Below are 17527 nucleotides of genomic sequence, written 5' to 3' on the forward strand. Positions count from 1 at the left end.
CATATTAACAAAAAAAAAAATCTAAAGTGAGTACCGGTGTTTTCATCTTTATTATGGTATGACGTATTATTTTGCCAATAATGGTAAAAGGAAAAACAGCTTTTCCAAAAAAAATAAAATACAATTACAAAATCTAGTGTCCAATTAAATAAAGCATGTTGCTGTCGCGATAACTTGCAAAGTAATTCTTTCACTTGCCAGCTGAGAAAGGTGATATATATTTATAACACATCCCAGTTGGGGCTAACTGGTTGAACAGGGGCGATAAAGCCTCCCTCATCGGGGTGAGCTGATCCCATCAACAACACAAAAACAACTTCCACAAAGAGCTTGTGCTGGCGCTACGTGCCATTCAGAGGCATGAATGCTGAAGCCACCAGAGACACACAAAAACAAACCAAAAACAATGACGGCTTCGTAATCTCTGCCCGCGAGTGTGCAAGCTTGGCATAAAGGTGCATATAGTTGTATTGCTTTGAGCAAATGCCGTTGGTTCTAGTGTCACCGGGTTGATGCAAAAGAGCACTGAGCTGAGTTTGTCTTTTTTCGGGGGGGGGGGGGCTATCCTCCTGTTATCAACACGTCACCCTGCATTTGTGCCATCTGTCGGACTAGTTTAACTTTGCCTCAGGGAGAATCTGAATCAGAGCAGGATCAAAAGTGTCACAGGTCCCTTTAATACGTATCAAATACATTTTTCATAAAATAAAAGCTAATGGTCAATCTCCCTGTGCAAAGCATATGAAATGGTATGTTTTTATAACACTATTGCATCGCAATGCTGTCATTGTCCGGTGAATGAACTCTGCAAATTCTGCCTAGCAACAACTGAGCAGGAAAAAATATTCTGATCATCTACCTACCTACTGTTGCTGCACCAAGAGCCTCAAGAAGTCATCATTTAAAATAATTAGTGCATTAGAATTTTTTTTATGGGCCTTTGGGGCGCTTACGGCCAAGTCCTGTGAATTCTGCCTAACAAGTGACCAAACAAAAAATACACTGGACTGTTGTACTCATCCACGTTGCTGTTTCTAATTTTGATTGTCAAGGCATGTATCTGCTCACTTGGGAAAAAAAATTCAAGGTATATTCGCATACTGATCCACAGCAGCCGTCGATATGCGTAGTCCATCTTTTAGTCCATCTTTTTTTTTTTTTTCCTGCTTACGCCTCGGAGCTCCTTCATTCATTGGGGCTCAGATGATGATGATAATGATGATGATGATGATGCTGGTGATTGTACAGCGGATTGGCAAAGGACAGCCTGGCGTCTCTCCTGGACGAGCTCTGCTAAGTAAAGAAGATGAAGCACGTCCATTTTACATCTGCTATTCAGAGAAAACGTGCAACAAAAAGAAGAAGAAAAAAAAAAGGGTTCACCTCCGACTCCCTCCTCCAAGGGTACACGCTGATGGAGAGACCCCCACTGCGGTTGCTGCGCCTGGTCACGCGGCGGCGGAACTGAAATAATGCATGAACAACAAAAAAAGAGAACAAAAAAAGGAATTAAGTGTTGATGAGGATTTGATGGGGAGAGGTAAAATCAAATGTCTCAAATTAAATTGAATGGAACAGCCCATTAAAAAAACGTTTAGCCGAGGTTGTTAGCTTCTTTGCCGCCGGTCTGTGTACATGTGCATTTGCGGTGCATTTTTGGGGGAACTCAAATCATCTATAAACTATTCTCTTTAAGGTTAATGTTGTATCGTGAATTTGAAATGATGTCAAAGTGGTTTGGGAATCATATTGGTTTTTTTCTGTGGTATGTTTAACCCTTTCGTGCACCATGTAACCTGATAACATGATAAGCTGTCCACTGTGGTAACCGCTGTCCCTGAAAGGGTTAAATTATACATGATATAGCCCATTGTAAACATTAGCGGGGATAACAAAAAGCCCGGGATTACTGCATTGCAATTTGCATGACTGTGGACACCACTGATGCCCCAGAAGAATTGTCTAATGATGGATCAGACGTTACCTCTGCCTTCCAGTCGAAAGTGGGGCTATCCATCATCCCGTAGTCAGTTGGGCTGCGCTTCCTACAGCGGAGGCAGCAAAGGAGCTCATCGTCATTATCATTATTATTATAAGCAGCCCGATAAAAAAACCCAAAAAACAATACATGGGAGTCATTATCGGCAACACAACTCACGTTCCGCGGCATCGCTTACTGCACAGAGCCAGAACGCAGACGCCAACGCCGGCCAACAGCAGGAACAACCCGATGGCAATCCCGGCGTATACCGCATCTGCAATAGATAGTGGATCACAAGTGGATTTGTTATTTTCTAACTGGACCGTGTGAATGTAGAGGTGGAAAAATGTTGGACTGTTACCCAGCTGCGTGTCCTGGACCCCATGTGGCGTCGGAGTGGAGAGTGGTGGCTTTGCCCTCACATGGCAACGGTTGCCGGTCCAGCCCAGATAACACCTGTGGACAGAAAAACACCGTAATGACCTGGACAAAATGGACATTGTGATGATGCTACCTTCTAGCATGCTAACAACTGACGTGGACCTGTAATGAAGTGTGTGTAAATAAATGACAACTTCTCATGCCTAACTAGACAGGTGCTGTAGTGCTAAAGCTAACCTTTAGGATGCTAACATGATAACAGTTGGCATGCTAACATATAACATGGCGTGGACCTGCAATGGCAATTTGGGAACTTCTCATGCCTCACTGGACGGGTGCTGTCATGCTCTGGCTAATCTTTAGAATGCTAACAGTCTGCATGAAACACAGACCCCCTTTCAACTTCCTGATAATTTCGGCACCCTCACACACTCTCAAAAAAACAAAGCACTTTAGAAACTTGTCAAAAGTGGGTGCGCTAATTCCATCAGGATATTGAAGGGGTTGAAGGCAAAATGTGTCACACGGTTCTTACAGTGGCAAAAATTACAAATTGAAGGCATACCTAATTTTGGAAACCAACAATGAAGGCATATAGAAGCACCGTCTTTCTGGATTGTTAGAGTGAGCCAACCCAGAAGCACGCGTCGTGTTTATATATTGACCAGCAGGATCCATCAACAATTCCATTGAGGCACAGTCGGGATAAATAAAGGCGAGAACCTGCTCAGCCTGGCAGAGGAAGAAAGCCAGTGGAATTTACAGGTTCCAACATGCTTCACGGAGTGAGACAGATGGAATTTTTATGTCCAGGGTCTCACCATGCAAGATAATGTGAGTTGTTGAGTGTGTGCGTGTGTGTGTACGTGCGCTGCTTACATGCAAACAGGACCGTACTCCTCCACATGGCACGAGCCTCGACCCGAGCAGTACATGTGAGGACAATCTGCATCATTAAAAGTCAAAATAAATAAAGAATAAAAACAAGTGAAGATGACAACCTGGTAATATTAATAATTCACGTTTATGTTTTTACCATACACCTAGCCCGTCTCTCTAAAATGGCTTTTTTCCCCTGTCACTTCTTCAATAACAAAGAACCGCAAGTATGCATTTGCCGTTGCCATGGATACGACACAGCATTAGCATGTATATTAAAATGTCAGCGATTCATTTCTCGGATATTACAAACATCACCACGAAAAACAGGTCTCTCGCATCACATTTAAGGTAGCGGTAAGGAGGATTTTTTTTTTTTTGTGAATAAAACCCCCTAGGGAACGCCCTAAACTTGTGAAACGTATTACACCAAAAAAGACAGAATATATGAGTGTTAAATGATACAAAGATAAGTAAGGCAAGCCAAATCAAGTATGTTAGGGCTGAGCAAGGAGAAGAAGCAAATGCTAATGACATTTTAAACAAGTTTCTGTTTCTCCTTCTGGTATTTGCTTTATTTCTCCTGATACCAAATAAATCTTTAAACTGATTTTTAAAAAAAATTTACCAAGCAGTAACTTGCATTAACTGCCACCGAAATAATGGAAATACATATTTTTCCTTTACAGATAATGTGAATATGAGGCTTCCTTGAAAAATGTCTCAAAACATCCCTCAAAAACATGTTTACTATTAGAAACACTTATAAATGTCCTGATTTGTTTGTTTGTTTGTTTGTTTTTCATTGAAGATACAATGTAGACATACAATGTAGTTTAAACAAAAGCAAACAAATAGTGGCTAAAGAAGTCATAAAAGTGGCTACGTTGACGACACTGACAATGTTTTGTAAACTAGCTCCTCAGTGTTCACAGCTACAGGATGTTTTTCTTGCAAACTGTTTAAAAAAAAAAAAGAAAGAAAACAAATATACCTTCCTGAGCATAGAACTCAAATTAATCAACAAAATGTATGAATCTTCCAGCCAAAAATGCTAACCAACGCAAGATGCTCAATTCTGACTGAATTAACCCAAAGTATATATTGTCAAATGGTTTTAGTCTCTGAACACAATGCTACTGCTATTCCAACCCGAGAGATGTCATGGCTAAGCCACCGATTTTATATTAAGTAATTGAAAAGGATCGCCTTGGCAACAACAGGAATGGCAGTGCAGTCATCAAAATGATTCAAATGTAGTTATTTGAAGGTCAAATTGGATGATTGCTCTCCGGAGATAAACTTTAAGATAAAGACTTTAAGCTTCCATGTCAAAGGTCAGTGCGGTCGAGACAGGAAAAGGGGAAAATGCTTGACATCTGGCAGAAAACTGCTCGATACTGACAAGCAGAGAGGACATAGACTAACAAGCACCCACAATGTGAGGGATCTTCACTCAGACGTCAATCACATAACTAAAGTATGGCTTAAGATACTTAAAGACAAATCTTAAAATTTAAACTCATAAAATGGGCTAAGATACCACTGAATGTGAATAGTGAATATGCCGGGGATTATTGTGTAAAAAAAATAAAATAAATGAATGGATGTCTCCTTTCGGTTGATGTCTCCATATGTAAAATCTGTTTGGGCCATTACCGTCACAACTGGACTCATCTGCAAGGAAAGGCAGACAATCTGCAAAGCCATCGCAACGCTTCTCAAGAGGAACGCAAGCAGACAAAGTGTCGCACAGTAGTTCTCCAAGTTCACACTGCAGCAATGCTGGAGACACACACAAAAAAAAAAAACAGCACAATTCCCAGACTTTTTGTCTCGTAAAAGATGGGTCATTTCCATTAGTGACACATACGGCAGCCGTGCTCGTCCTCGCCATGGGGGCAGTCGGGGACACCGTCGCAGCGCAGTATGGCCGGGAGGCAGACGTCGTTAGAACACTGGTAGTGGCCTGTGGGGCAGCCGCCTTGCGGGGGGAGGGTGCCCGGTATGGCCGTGGGGCAACCCTCTTCGTCCGACTGGTCGAAGCAGTCAAACTCACCGTCGCACTGCCAGCTCCTGGGGATACACTGAAAGGAGTGGACACACCGGAAGTCCTCCGAGCTGCAGGTGAGAGGCTGTGGAGTCACCGGTGCTGCGGATGGATGGGTGGGAGGCTGGGTTAGGTAGGTCGATAGATGAAAAGATAGGTAGGTAGGTAGCCTGCTACTTAACTAGCTAGCTAGGTCGATTAAAAGACAGGAGGGCAGGTAGGTAGCTAGCTACCTTCCTAGCTAGCTTAATTCAGGAAGTTAATGAAATAGGTAGGTAGGCAGGCAAGTAGACAGGCAAGTAGGAAGGTAGGCTGATTATAGTGGTTAATGAAACTAGATAGTTCAATGGAAAGCAAATTAGAAAGCTAGCTGGAACGGGAATTTGATGAACTGAGGAAGTTAATGAGATAAGTAGATCGGTAGGGAGCTAGCTAATTTGGACAGTCCATTTGTTAATGAGAGGTTAATGAGAAATATTATTGACATAAATAGGCATGTAGGTAGGTGGTAGTAGACAGGGTAATGAAATAATTCAATGAGCGCATTAGGTCGCTACAGTTGCTGAATACAGCAAGTCAACTGGAAAAGCCTTCACCTCCGCCCACGCACTCTGCCGTGTACGTGATATCGTCCAGGGCTATGTCTGTCCACATGTCTCCGCCCACCTCCGCTTGGAAGCTCACTCGAAAAGGTGCCGGGTTGGACAGGATGACGCTGGCGTACGTCCACCCCTCGGCTTGGTTTCCGGCCAAGGCCCACATCAGCAGTGGGGTGCCACTCGGTCCGACCGTGAACACCTCCAAACACAGATTGAATGCAATGTTACGAGTCAAAATTACAACCACATATGTTTTAAAATATGTAGTTATTGTACACAATAGCACTACATTTTATGAGAGTGTAAACAAATAAATTTGTTTTTATTAAGTTAAAATCACTAATTATAATTACAAACTCATGTGTGCCTTAAGGGGCGTGGCTGAGTGAGCAACGTTAGGAGCTGGAGTCAGGTTGGCCGAAATTGGCAGGTCCATCTATGTGTGAACGTCTGGACATGTGTTGTGGGCTCCAACAGTTCGTTGCAAAGGTTCTTATTTTGAATTTAGGTGTTTGACTGTTTGTCTTTCCTTGCCCACACCACGTACAAGGACTTTACAATACCATTACTACACAAACAAACAGTGCTATGGGCGGCTAACACTGTCCATCTCTTGGGTTGTCAGTCAAAGCAGGATTTCTTTGGTTTATTATTGAAAATCAGTCCCACCCCCCAAAAAAGACATGAATAGATGAAATTGAGGATTCTTTGATCAATTATTTCCTGCCACTGTCTTTCATTCTTCCCTGCGGGTACAAGTTGATTGTTAAAAATACAGTCTTGTGCTCCAAAATGACAGCAAAACAGCATTAATTATGAATTTGCACAGCCACCTTCAGCGTTCCCATCCTGTCTGAGCCGTGCATGTAGAACCAGAAGCGCAGGTGACACAGGCCCACGCTGGCTGGAAAGGCACTAATGGTGGTCACCCTGGCAACGTCACCCTCTCGCTGAACGGCTGAGTGGATGTAGAGGAAGTTCCCCCCTCCACCTTTGGGAGAGAAATGCAGCGCGGCACAGTGTACAATTACCATTTAGTTGGAAGTTATTCAGAAGGACAGAGCTGGAGAAGAATCTGAACAATTTGTAGGTACTGAAGGTAGGCTGGTCAGTTGGTAGGTTGCTCACTGATCTACCAACAAACCTACCTACCAATCAAATTATAACTTGATTTATTAAGCTACCTAACAAGCTCATTAACTTCTAAGGAAGCATGTAAGTAGCTAGCTCGCTAAAACCCAAGTAGGTAGCTACTGCTAGCTGGCTAAAAGGTAAAACACACAAATTAACTAGGTCGCTACTGACGCACTAGCTAGGTAGCTGGCTACCTCGCTTGCAAGGTACAATAATTAGTTCATGGTGGAGATTGATAGGTTGGACGACCTCTGACATTTTAAGGACACTGAAGTTGTTCATTTTAGAATACCACGTTTAAGACTTGTAGACTGACTGGTAAAAACAAAGGGGGACTTTGTATGGATTCTTGTCTCATCTCAGTGAGTGCCATTGTTTACGTGTTGCCTCAGTGTGACCTCTCATTTCGAAAATGTTATTGATCCGCTGCCCTGTGCTCATCGGTCAATGACACATTCAATCAACAAATTCAACTGGCCAATCAGAGTTCACACACAACGGCAGTCTACAGGGGGAATTGTGTGTGTTTAATCAGTTTGCATATTGGTGGTACAGGAGCTGAAAACGGAAATATTATTCAGTATTTATAGCACAGTTGGTTCAGTGCTGAAAATAGAGCCCCTCTAGAGGAGTCGCCAACCTGGACTGTGGTCAGATGTCGGTCCAGCTCCCGTTGTTTCACTGCAGTGACTGATCCTCCAATCAAAGTCGTCGTCGGTGTCTTGGCCGAGCAGGCACCTATCCTCCCATTGGCCGTCATCCACGTCAAAATTACACGCTCCCGGCATGGCAAGCACTGCGTCTAAATGTTCGTGTAAAAGTATAAATGGATTCACTTGAGAATTAAAAAGTGAAACTTGCTTCGTGCCCGCTCACCACAGTCTGACTCGTCCGATTGGTCATCGCAATCAGGCTTGCCATCACACACCAGGTAGGACTCGACACAGTGGCCGCTGTCGCACACAAAATCAGTGATTTCAGGACAGCTCATTGGTTCAGCAGGACCTGGGAGGAAATGCATGATGGGGAATGTTTAAGAAAATGGTAAAAAAAATTTGAGCATATAAAATTGCAACTACTAGCTGACTAAAATTTTATTTATTTTACAATAATTCATGTCCACTGCAGTTGTTTGTTAGGACTGTTGAGTACTTTCATACCGAAAAAAAACACAACACAACGGAAACCATGGCTGAGTATCCATATATCCACCACGCACATATGACCCTAAGGTTCGTTTGAGCACCCATGCACCCCTCAACGAATGAATTTTGTGTAATGGATATATCACACACCCACAAACACACATACATGCACACACATCTGTTCGTCATTATTAAAACAAAGCCTTCTTGCGTTCCGCACGGATGGATGCAAACGGTCGAAAAAAGCTGACAAAAGCCTGTCAGGGAGAGCTTGGAGCATCTTTCCGCTTGCTGCACCTCATTTAAGGCTGGGAGGAAGACAGCATTGTAACAGGCAGCATATGTGTGTGCTGAGGCGGGAGGCGCTGACGGCGGAATGAAGGAGAAAATAAGGGAGTGAACGAAGGAATAAGGGTAATAGTAGCATACGGGAAGTTGAATAAGAGAGAGAAGGAAGGAAGGTGTGAAAGGAAGCAAAGAAGGTAAAAATGCACAGCAAAGAAAGTAGGAAGGAAGGCAAAGTAAATACAGGAGATCAAGAAGTTTACAAAGTGAGATTAGCTTCATTAGGAAATGGAATAAATTGATGAAGGAAGGAAGGGAAGGGTAAATAAAGGATGTAAAGAAAGTAATGGGTAAAGTAATGAGAAAGTGGTGGGTAATACGGAGTGTGGAAAAAAAATGAAGGGAAAGGGACTGATTTAGGAAGGAAGGACTCAATAAGGAAAAGAACAAAGTAGCGAGGTCGGAAGGACAGGGAGTGTGCGCCGGTGTGGGGAAGGACAGAGGCAAAGAGAAAGGGTAGGAAGGAGGAAAGAAAGAAGCAAACATTAGCACACAGGAAGCACAACAAAAAGATGGAAGGAAAGGAAGATGTAAAAAGTGAAATTAGCAATATGTTCAGATTTGGACAGAGCCACGCAGCGAGCGGCCTCGCGCAGCATCAAACATCAACATCAAAAACATCTCTTATCCCTCCCCGTCGAGTCCCATTAAACTAATCATGCTGTGAAATTGCACCGCGTTGCATCGCCTGCGAAGATAAACGCAAACATCATTTCATCATTCACGCCGCTCATCGTCGTCACTCACTCGGGGCGCAGTCTTTGAATTTCAGGTCGTCCAAGGCGGCGCCCCCGCTCACGTCGCGCCAACGCACACCCTCGAATATCACCCGGAAGTTCCTCAGCCTTCTCAGCGGCACCTCGGCCCGCTTCCACCCATTCCCCTGATGGCCTGATTTGTTCCACACCTCCCACATGGCGTTCTCCGTCTGGGTAGAGAAGATCATTACGAAAACACACCGCACGGGGTCAAGAAGTAGTGAGCTGGCTTCATCCAGCGAAGGTGCTCGTGAACAGATTTTGGTCATTCAAAGCTTCCCGCCGCTTTTCAGACTGTCTTCGTTTATCGTTGCCTCTCTCATGCCGCATATGGAATATATTAAAAGGCATGCCAAGTATGTAATTCCTCCGCGAGTCTTTTCCCATGGCAGCAGCCAGGCACCACATGGTGACTAATGCAGCGTTCAAACGAGCAATGTGACCCGGAGTGGGGCTTTGGGGGAGACGCCATCACACCCAGCCATGCGTCATGCGTCTCGTGTCTTCCCAGTGTCAATTTGGAGTTCAGAGGAGAGCGTTATTATGAAGATGCTTAATTACGTTGAATTGATGCAACAAAAAAAAAAAAAAAACAGTCAGACTGAATGGAAGAAGGAATGACTGACAGAAAGAGGAGATAAAATAAGGCCATAAAGCGGTATGCAAATAATTAGTTACAAACAAAATATGGTGAAATACAGCGAATGAAGGCAAGAGAAGGTAGGAGGGAAAGAAGGAAGAGACTTGACTAAATAGCTCAACTTGAAAGGCAAAAAATGTGCACAGGAGGTCCAACAAAAAACATGTAAGGGAGAAAGGCAGAGAGTGATTCAGTAACGAGAAAGTAAAGAAGATAATATTAGCAAAAAGGAAGTCAAGGAACGAACAAAGTCTAGGGCTGACAGAGGAAGAAAAACTGAAAAGCAAAATGTGCCTAAAGAAAGCAAAGAAGGAACTAAAGCAGATAGCAAACAGTACAGGTAGCACACAAGAAGATGGGACAAAAAGATAGAAAAGGAAAGCGGAGACAAAGTGAGGGAGAGAGGAAGGGAGAAAATAGAAAGGAAAGGAGGAGGTAAGTAAGTACACAAAAACCTAAACACAAGGTGAAAAGAAGTTTGTCAGGGAGGAAGTCCAAGAAAAACACAAAAGGAAGAAAGAAAGGTAGGGGAGAGTGAATGAGTCAGCAAGGAGGATGTCAAGAAGGTAATAGTACCATAAGGGAACAAAAAAAGAACCTGGGTGAAGGGAGGAATGAAAGAAAAGACAGACAGAAAAGAAAGAAGCAAAGAAGGTCATATGATGACAAAAGAAGTGAAACAAAAAGGTGGAAGTAAGGAAGATGACATTACCGGTAATTCGAAATTAAAAGAGTCCTGATTGGTGGACTCGATGAGGTCAAGGGTCATTTAGGATTAGCATTACAAAAGGATTTTACAAGCCCATCACGGCGCAGTGCAGTATGATTCCTTTCGTTTTACATTTCCTCAGACACAAATGGGACAAGCAGTCTCTCATTCTAACAAGGGCACAGCCTGCATACAGAATTTTACATTAAAAAAAAAAAAAGACAGCTTCCTCTTGGCTAGAATACTGTACGCCCACCACAAAAGTATGTCTGCGAGGAAGCGGCTTTCCACCTACTCATCCATTGTCACAATTAACCACAAGCCGCTCTACAGTTGTCACCATATTTCTTTTACATGGAGAATCACATCATGAAAAATGAAATGAAAACCATGTGAACATTGCTCTTGCAAAATATTACAAGCTGCCGTGTATGAAAGAAATATCCATTAAGTGCCAATGGCTCGAAAGCCTTTACTGTTGGTGCATGTAAAATACGCTAATGAGACGTAATACAAGTGGTACGAGTAAATCTGACTTCACAAGGACAAAAAAAAAAAAAATTCTATTTCGGTTTGGCATGACCATTTGAGCTTCTTGCAAAGGAGAACTCCCCCTAGAAATTGCGACCAAATTTGAGCCATGCACACCTAATAACAAAATGATGGAGGGAAGGAATGGAGCTAAAAAAAACAAATGAAGTGTAACAAAAAGAGAATGGCAATAAAGGGAATGAGGGATGAAATGAACAAGGTAGGAATAAACTGTATTGTCGGAAGGAGGAGGAGTAAATAAAGGTAAACGGTTAATTGGTTCCCGACCCCCCGCGAAAAGTGAAAAACCGTGAAAAAGGATTTGCCTCCTTTAGGAATTTTCGCGTTTTTGTATGTAATGTTTGCATACAGTTAAACGTGAACCGGAATTTCACAGTGAAGCTCTGAGACGACATGCAATTGACAACAGCCTAGTTACGTGCTGTCTGTCTGATCATTGATGTTGTTGCAAAAAAGAATCATCACATGTCATCGCATGTTTATTATTTAAACATTATTTACACTTTACATATGAAATTGTCCCTATGTGTGAGTGTGAGCGCGAATGGTTGTTCGTCTGTGTGTGCCCTGCGATTGGCTGGCAACAGGTTCAGGGTGTCCCCCGCCTCCTGCCCGAAGACAGCTGGGATAGGCTACGGCACCCCCCGTGGCCCCTTTTTTTTTAATTGGAGAAAAGTACGGTGGTGGGTAGCGCTATGACGTTCATCTTGTCTTCTTATTAGTTGAAATTGGTTTTCGATTTCTTTTTGATCAGACAACAGTCTTTTTTTTTTTTTTGGGGTGAAGAAACTTTTACCAAGCTGACAGTTTCAGCTGTCATTTCAGCCTTCACCTGAGCCATTAGTGTCAACGCTGCGAAACACCCTCCCTACCCCTCCTCCTGCCGCCGCCGTTAAAGCAATGTGTCCCGATTGATGGGGCCGTCTCCGACGAGCGGGTGAACACATTCTCACACAGCTGGGACTCATTGCTTCAGGGGGCAGCAAGGGGCTGGAGTGCAGCTTTACTCGTCAGGAAAAGTGATCGCTAAAACAAAAAAAGTGATCGCGAACACAACACTAAAATACAATCAGCGAGACAGTCGACACACTGGCGATGATACGCTACCAAACAGTTCACGGGGAAAATCCACTCGTGCTCTCATTGGTCGATGCCGCGCCGGGAACCAATCAGACTCCTTGTTTGAGTGGGCATGTAAAAAGCCTCCGAGTCACGTCATCTTTTTGCTCGGCATGCAGGGAAACCTCTGTCTCCGCATCAACATGAAACAAAGATGAGATTGTGTCTTCCCGCAATGTGGGTGCCGATATGGCTGTATTTTATTTATTCATTTATGATTAACGTTGGAAAAAAAATATTTTTTTTAAACGAAGCTGCAAAACTAGAAGGGCAAAGTGGTGAGGGATCACTGGAACAAGAATGGAAGGAAGGAGAAAATAAAGGGGAGAAAGTGATATGACCACACAGGAAGTTGAAAAAAATGAAAGGAATGAAGGGGAAAAGAAAGAAAAGCAAGACAGTGATATCAGCGCACAGGAGGTATAACAAAAATATGTAATGAAGAGAAGAAAGGTTTAAAAAAAAAAAAAAAAGAAAAAGTGCTAAGCGAGTAAACTTACCACCCAGCAAGTGGAACGAAGACACTAAAGCAATGAAGGAAGGACGATGTAATGGAAGGAATGAGCAAATAAAGGTTGGTAGGACACGAGAAACCCAACAAAATAACCGAAGGAAGTGAGAAAAGGAAAAAAAAAAGACTAGATCGAAAGGAATGGACAAGGGAAATATGTATGGGCGAGAAGTTGAACAAGAAGATGGAAGAAACGAACGAGCAAAGAAAGAAAAGAAATCAGATTTCATAAGCACACAGAGCGTGACTCAAAACAATGGAAGGACAAAAGAAAGGGAAACAAATAATGTAACGAAAGTTAAATCAGCACACAGGAAGTGGAACAAAAAGGTGGACGGCAATGAAGGGAGCGAGGGATTCAGCAAGGAAGGAATCATTGTCGTATACAATCAGCAATCAAAGCAAAGAAGGAAGTCAAGAAGTTAATATTAGCAAATAAGAAGCTGTACAATGAGCTGATTCCCATGTTGTGTAAATTTTGAAAACATTCAACATGGAGGATCTTCACGTTTTGGTTTTCACACACGCTTACTTTCACGAGCAGGCGGATGGTTCCCGAGGCCTTGTGGGAAATGTAGTACCAGAAGGAGAGCTTGCAGATGGAGCTGGACTCCTTCCACAGCGAACTACTGATGTGAGCCTTGTCGCCTTTCAGTCCCACTGGTGTGGCTTCTAAATACAGAAAGTGACCTGAGGAAGAAAAAGAATACATTTTAGGCTTGTTTTTCATGAGTGTCACATAATCCTGCCAGAATAGACAATGTTTGATTGGCATCGAACTCATATTACTACAGACGGAAGGAAGTAAGACGGAAGGCAAAGGCGTTACATAGAAAGAGATGGAGGACGGAAGAGAAAAGATAAGGAAGAAGTAAAAAGGAAATAATAGCACACAAAAAAGGGCTACGATGTGAAGCTAAAAAAAAAATAAAACAGCCTTGCAAGGAGGCGCTGGCCGGACAACAAACCGCTCTCATCCTTCAACGTGTGGTCGTACGGCGGCCGTATGCTCTGGACCGAGCCGCTTCCCAACAACCAGTCAAAATTGTCCGCCAGCGAGTTCTTCCAGCCGCACGGGCCATCTTCGAAGGAGCAGGATGTCCCGCAGCTCTCCTCGTCGGAGCCGTCGCCGCAGTCGTCGCGGAAGTCGCAGCTCTGGCCGGGGGAGTAGCAGCGGCCGTTTGCGCAAGGCAGGGACCCCGGAGGACACAAGCCTAGAAAGAACACACAGCAATGGACAAAAGGAATTGAGTTCCCAAATTGACAGCATGGGTTTCCTCCATCATCATCATCATCATCATCATCCTCAGGCTCTGCTGACTGATTCCCAAAGTTGATTTTTAAAACTATACCGAGGGCTCTCTTGGCGAGGGGAGTAGAAAAAAAGTTCAACACTCAATATAAAACATTCAAAATATAATAATATATATAACTAGTACAAGTAATTACATTACAAGTAATTTGAAAAAAAAATCTAAGAAATAAAGCCTCAAATGAATAAAATATAAACAAAGAATTGAGGAAGAATTAAAAAAAAAAAAGAAAATAAGTGGACAGTAACAATATGAATAAAATTTTCACTTTTCAAATTACTACAAAAAATGAATTAGAATACAAAAATTAATAACGTTTTTAAATGTTTATTGTCGAAAAAATGTTCAATGAATCCAATATCACAGATAAAATAAATTAGAAATAGAGCATACAGTGCCGTGAAAAAATATTTGCCCCACTCCTGATTTCTTTTTTTTTTTTTTTTTTTGGTGCATTTTATTGGATTTTTTTTTTGTGCCCTCATAAATTGAATTGTCATTTGCAAACTTCATTTTGTATTTCCTTGGGTTGTCTCAGAGTGACATTAAAATTGGTTTGAGGATTTGAAAACCACCTATCACCCTAAAAAAAACCTGAAATCAGAAGGGAGGCAAATACTGTTAAAAATGTATACACTGCACAAAAATAACATCTAAAATATGATTTTTTAAAAATTATTAATAAAATAGTTAGAAATGTGAGCAATCAAAAAATATTCCTCAATTCCAAGTGTTGCTCAAGGGACACATCGTCAAACTGGCTGAAGAAAAGAAAAAAAAAACTTTTTAGAAGCTTTGCCAAACGTGTCCTTTTGCTCCTTGGACAAATGGAGGTGCCTAGAGGAGGGTGGCAGCAAAGCAATTACAAGACCTGTGTCGGGCGAATATAACGCGTCAAAAGAGATAAGGATGTAATGTCGGAAGTGGAGCATTCGAAATGACCTTGCAAAGTGTACCTTCAGGAGGAGGGGGAGTGGCGTCGTCCTCGATCACGGCTGAGGAGGCGAGCAGGCACCCTGGCGAAAAGGTGATGTCGTCCAGGCAGATGTCCCCCTTGGGATTTCGGCCCACTCGTCCTTCCAAAATGACTCGGAAGTCCTCGGCGTGGCTCAGCGGGACCTCCCCCATCTGCCAGTAGTTGCCCTGGTTGCCCGTCAGGTTGAGGAGGAGGTCAAGACCCCCTTGGCTCTTCTGGAACACGCCCAGTGCCCCGATGCCATCTCCGGACATGTGGAAGAAGAAGCGCATCTAAGGGAAACGTCATAATTATCCATATTAGTGGGGAGGTGTTCATTTTTTTGTTTTGTTTGAGGTGATGAACCAAGACAAAAAAAAAAAAAAAATGTGCAGATATTGCGTATTCCTGCAAATAGCGGCCAAGTCGCTTACTGTATTTACTTGGCATCATGTATTTATTCAACTGCACAGAGAGGGAGTGATTTATTTGGGGCGGTCGATTTGTGGGGAGGCATTTAGTAATTTGTCATTATGTAACCAAAAAGAAGGATTTGTTTGTATTCCAGATTTATGCAAATATTGGCTTGAGAGCATTTCTTTACTCAACTCCAGATTTGGGGGAAGACTTTTGAGGGGGAGAAAAAGGACAGAGAAAAAGGAGGATCCATTTGAATGAGGTGTTTATTTGTCTTGTGTGGATAATGCACTTTTTTTGGCTTGTTAAAATTTGTTTGAAGCGGGGTCCAAATGATAATGCATCAGATTTGTCCCGATTTTTTTTGTGACGTTAGCAACAAAAGCATTAAAAAAAAAAAACAACTTGCTTATGGTGTATGGACCCATTTTTTCACGGGAAGACTTTCTCTCAGAAGAGGCGCGATTATACCAGCTTCTGTCAGCCACGGCAGACTGATTCGTTTGCCGCCCCCCTCCCACTAATTTAACCGCTGGCGTGATTGACGAATTGACTGACAGGTCGAGGGCGGGAGATGACAGATGAACCGAGCGGACGATCTCTCCCGCCAACAGGCTGACAGCTGCGATGACACAAGAGGCAATTAATACTGACTAGTGTGTGTGTGTGTGTGTGTGTGTGTGTGTGTGTGTGTGTGTGTGTGTGTGTGTGTGTGTGTGTGTGTGTGCGTGTGCATTTTTTTTTATAATGCATGTTATCTTCTTTTCAATAGAACTATTTTGAAAAAAAATTAATTGCAATTTACTTCCCCCAACATTGCGATTTAATATGTGATCATGTTTTCAAGGTCCTCTTCCCATGTATTTTTTTTTTTTAAACAAACAAATGCAATGTGCCGAAAGGAGAAGAAGAAACAAACAAATGCAATAATTGAATCTGCATAAACAATATCAGACTCAAGTTATCGGTTAGGCTTGGACTAAAATAAAGTCAAATGAACAATGAATTAATATGACAGATTTATTTATCTCCTTCAATTAGAGTTGTTGAATCTTTGACTTTTTCAGGAAGCGCTCACTAGGATAACGTTAAAATATTCTGCAAGTCATTGTGCATTGTGCAATAGAAACAAAACAATTTGAAATAATTCCATTTTTTGCCTGACCTTGCACTGGGAGCTCCTGTGGCTCAGCAATGGCCCCGAGATGCGGGCGGCATTTCCAGCCACTTGAGGGAAGGAGCTCTCCAGGTAGAGGTAGTGCCCAGAGGTATCCCTCAGGGTATGGTCTGTGGACGGGCCCGTGCCGAGAGTGGGAGTGCTGCCGGCTTTGATCTGCCAATCAAAATCATCCTCCGAGCTCTGGCGCCAGGAGCACAGGTCAAACTCAAAATCGCAGCGGCCGCTAAACACCTCTGAAAAACAGACGGTGAGACAGTAAAAGAAAATCCCATTTCCCTCCCTCCCCTAACCTGTCCTTAGATTTCCACTCACTGCAAATATAGGGTTCCTCATCCGAGTCGTCCCCGCAGTGGTCGATGAAGTCGCACAGGTTGTCCCGGGGGATACAGCGACCATTGGCGCAGGTGTACTGCTCGGGGGCGCATGGCCCTTGTGTGGGCGGCGGAGGCGCACAGTCCACGAAGCTGACATCGTCGATCACCGTGTCGCCCATGTAGCTGATCCCACGCTTGGCTCGGAACACCACCTGACGGGGCAACAACACGGCTGACGTTCATTTTATAGGCAGGCTTTCCTAACCTTTTGGAGTAGTCATGATAACTGCCACTTTGCAGAACAGAAATGAGCAGACAGAGTGAAAGACCGACGACACCCATCAGGCACTAAAATTTAAGAACGTCAGGTTCAGTCTTTATGAGGCTCATTTGAAAAGGCCACTAGCACTCTCTGCACGTCTATAGAAGTAAGGAAAAAAAAAAAAAAAACGGGCGACTCATCAACTTGGCGGCCGGTAGCATACGCGCGGACACAACGGCTGACACAAAGGTAAATGACTGTCGGCGATGTTGCTCCGAGAGAC

The 17527-nt window shown here is 43.2% G+C and overlaps 1 protein-coding gene across 3 annotated transcripts in view; it reads right to left on the reverse strand.

Moving 5' to 3' along the window:
• Positions 1–552: 552 nt before the first annotated feature.
• Positions 553–17527, reverse strand: part of malrd1 (MAM and LDL receptor class A domain containing 1) — a 29927-nt gene continuing 12952 nt past the window's right edge. For 2 of the 3 annotated variants that reach the window (XM_019876051.1, XM_019876053.1), the window contains exons 16-33: positions 16981–17194; positions 16654–16901; positions 15073–15364; positions 13772–14017; positions 13336–13493; positions 9262–9442; positions 7901–8029; positions 7665–7826; positions 6724–6881; positions 5888–6089; positions 5115–5393; positions 4901–5026; positions 3242–3308; positions 2343–2437; positions 2159–2255; positions 1985–2045; positions 1384–1464; positions 553–1293 (exon numbers count right to left, since the gene is read on the reverse strand). In XM_019876051.1, coding sequence (XP_019731610.1) covers positions 1186–1293; positions 1384–1464; positions 1985–2045; positions 2159–2255; positions 2343–2437; positions 3242–3308; positions 4901–5026; positions 5115–5393; positions 5888–6089; positions 6724–6881; positions 7665–7826; positions 7901–8029; positions 9262–9442; positions 13336–13493; positions 13772–14017; positions 15073–15364; positions 16654–16901; positions 16981–17194 — 2904 coding nt within the window. In that variant the 3' untranslated portion in view covers positions 553–1185. The remainder of the gene's footprint in view (positions 1294–1383; positions 1465–1984; positions 2046–2158; positions 2256–2342; positions 2438–3241; positions 3309–4900; positions 5027–5114; positions 5394–5887; positions 6090–6723; positions 6882–7664; positions 7827–7900; positions 8030–9261; positions 9443–13335; positions 13494–13771; positions 14018–15072; positions 15365–16653; positions 16902–16980; positions 17195–17527) is intronic. The other variant, XM_019876052.1, reaches the window with a different exon arrangement.

This window comes from Hippocampus comes, unplaced genomic scaffold (genome assembly GCF_001891065.2).
Source record: "Hippocampus comes isolate QL1 unplaced genomic scaffold, H_comes_QL1_v1.1 scaffold60, whole genome shotgun sequence".
Lineage (NCBI taxonomy): Eukaryota > Metazoa > Chordata > Actinopteri > Syngnathiformes > Syngnathidae > Hippocampus > Hippocampus comes.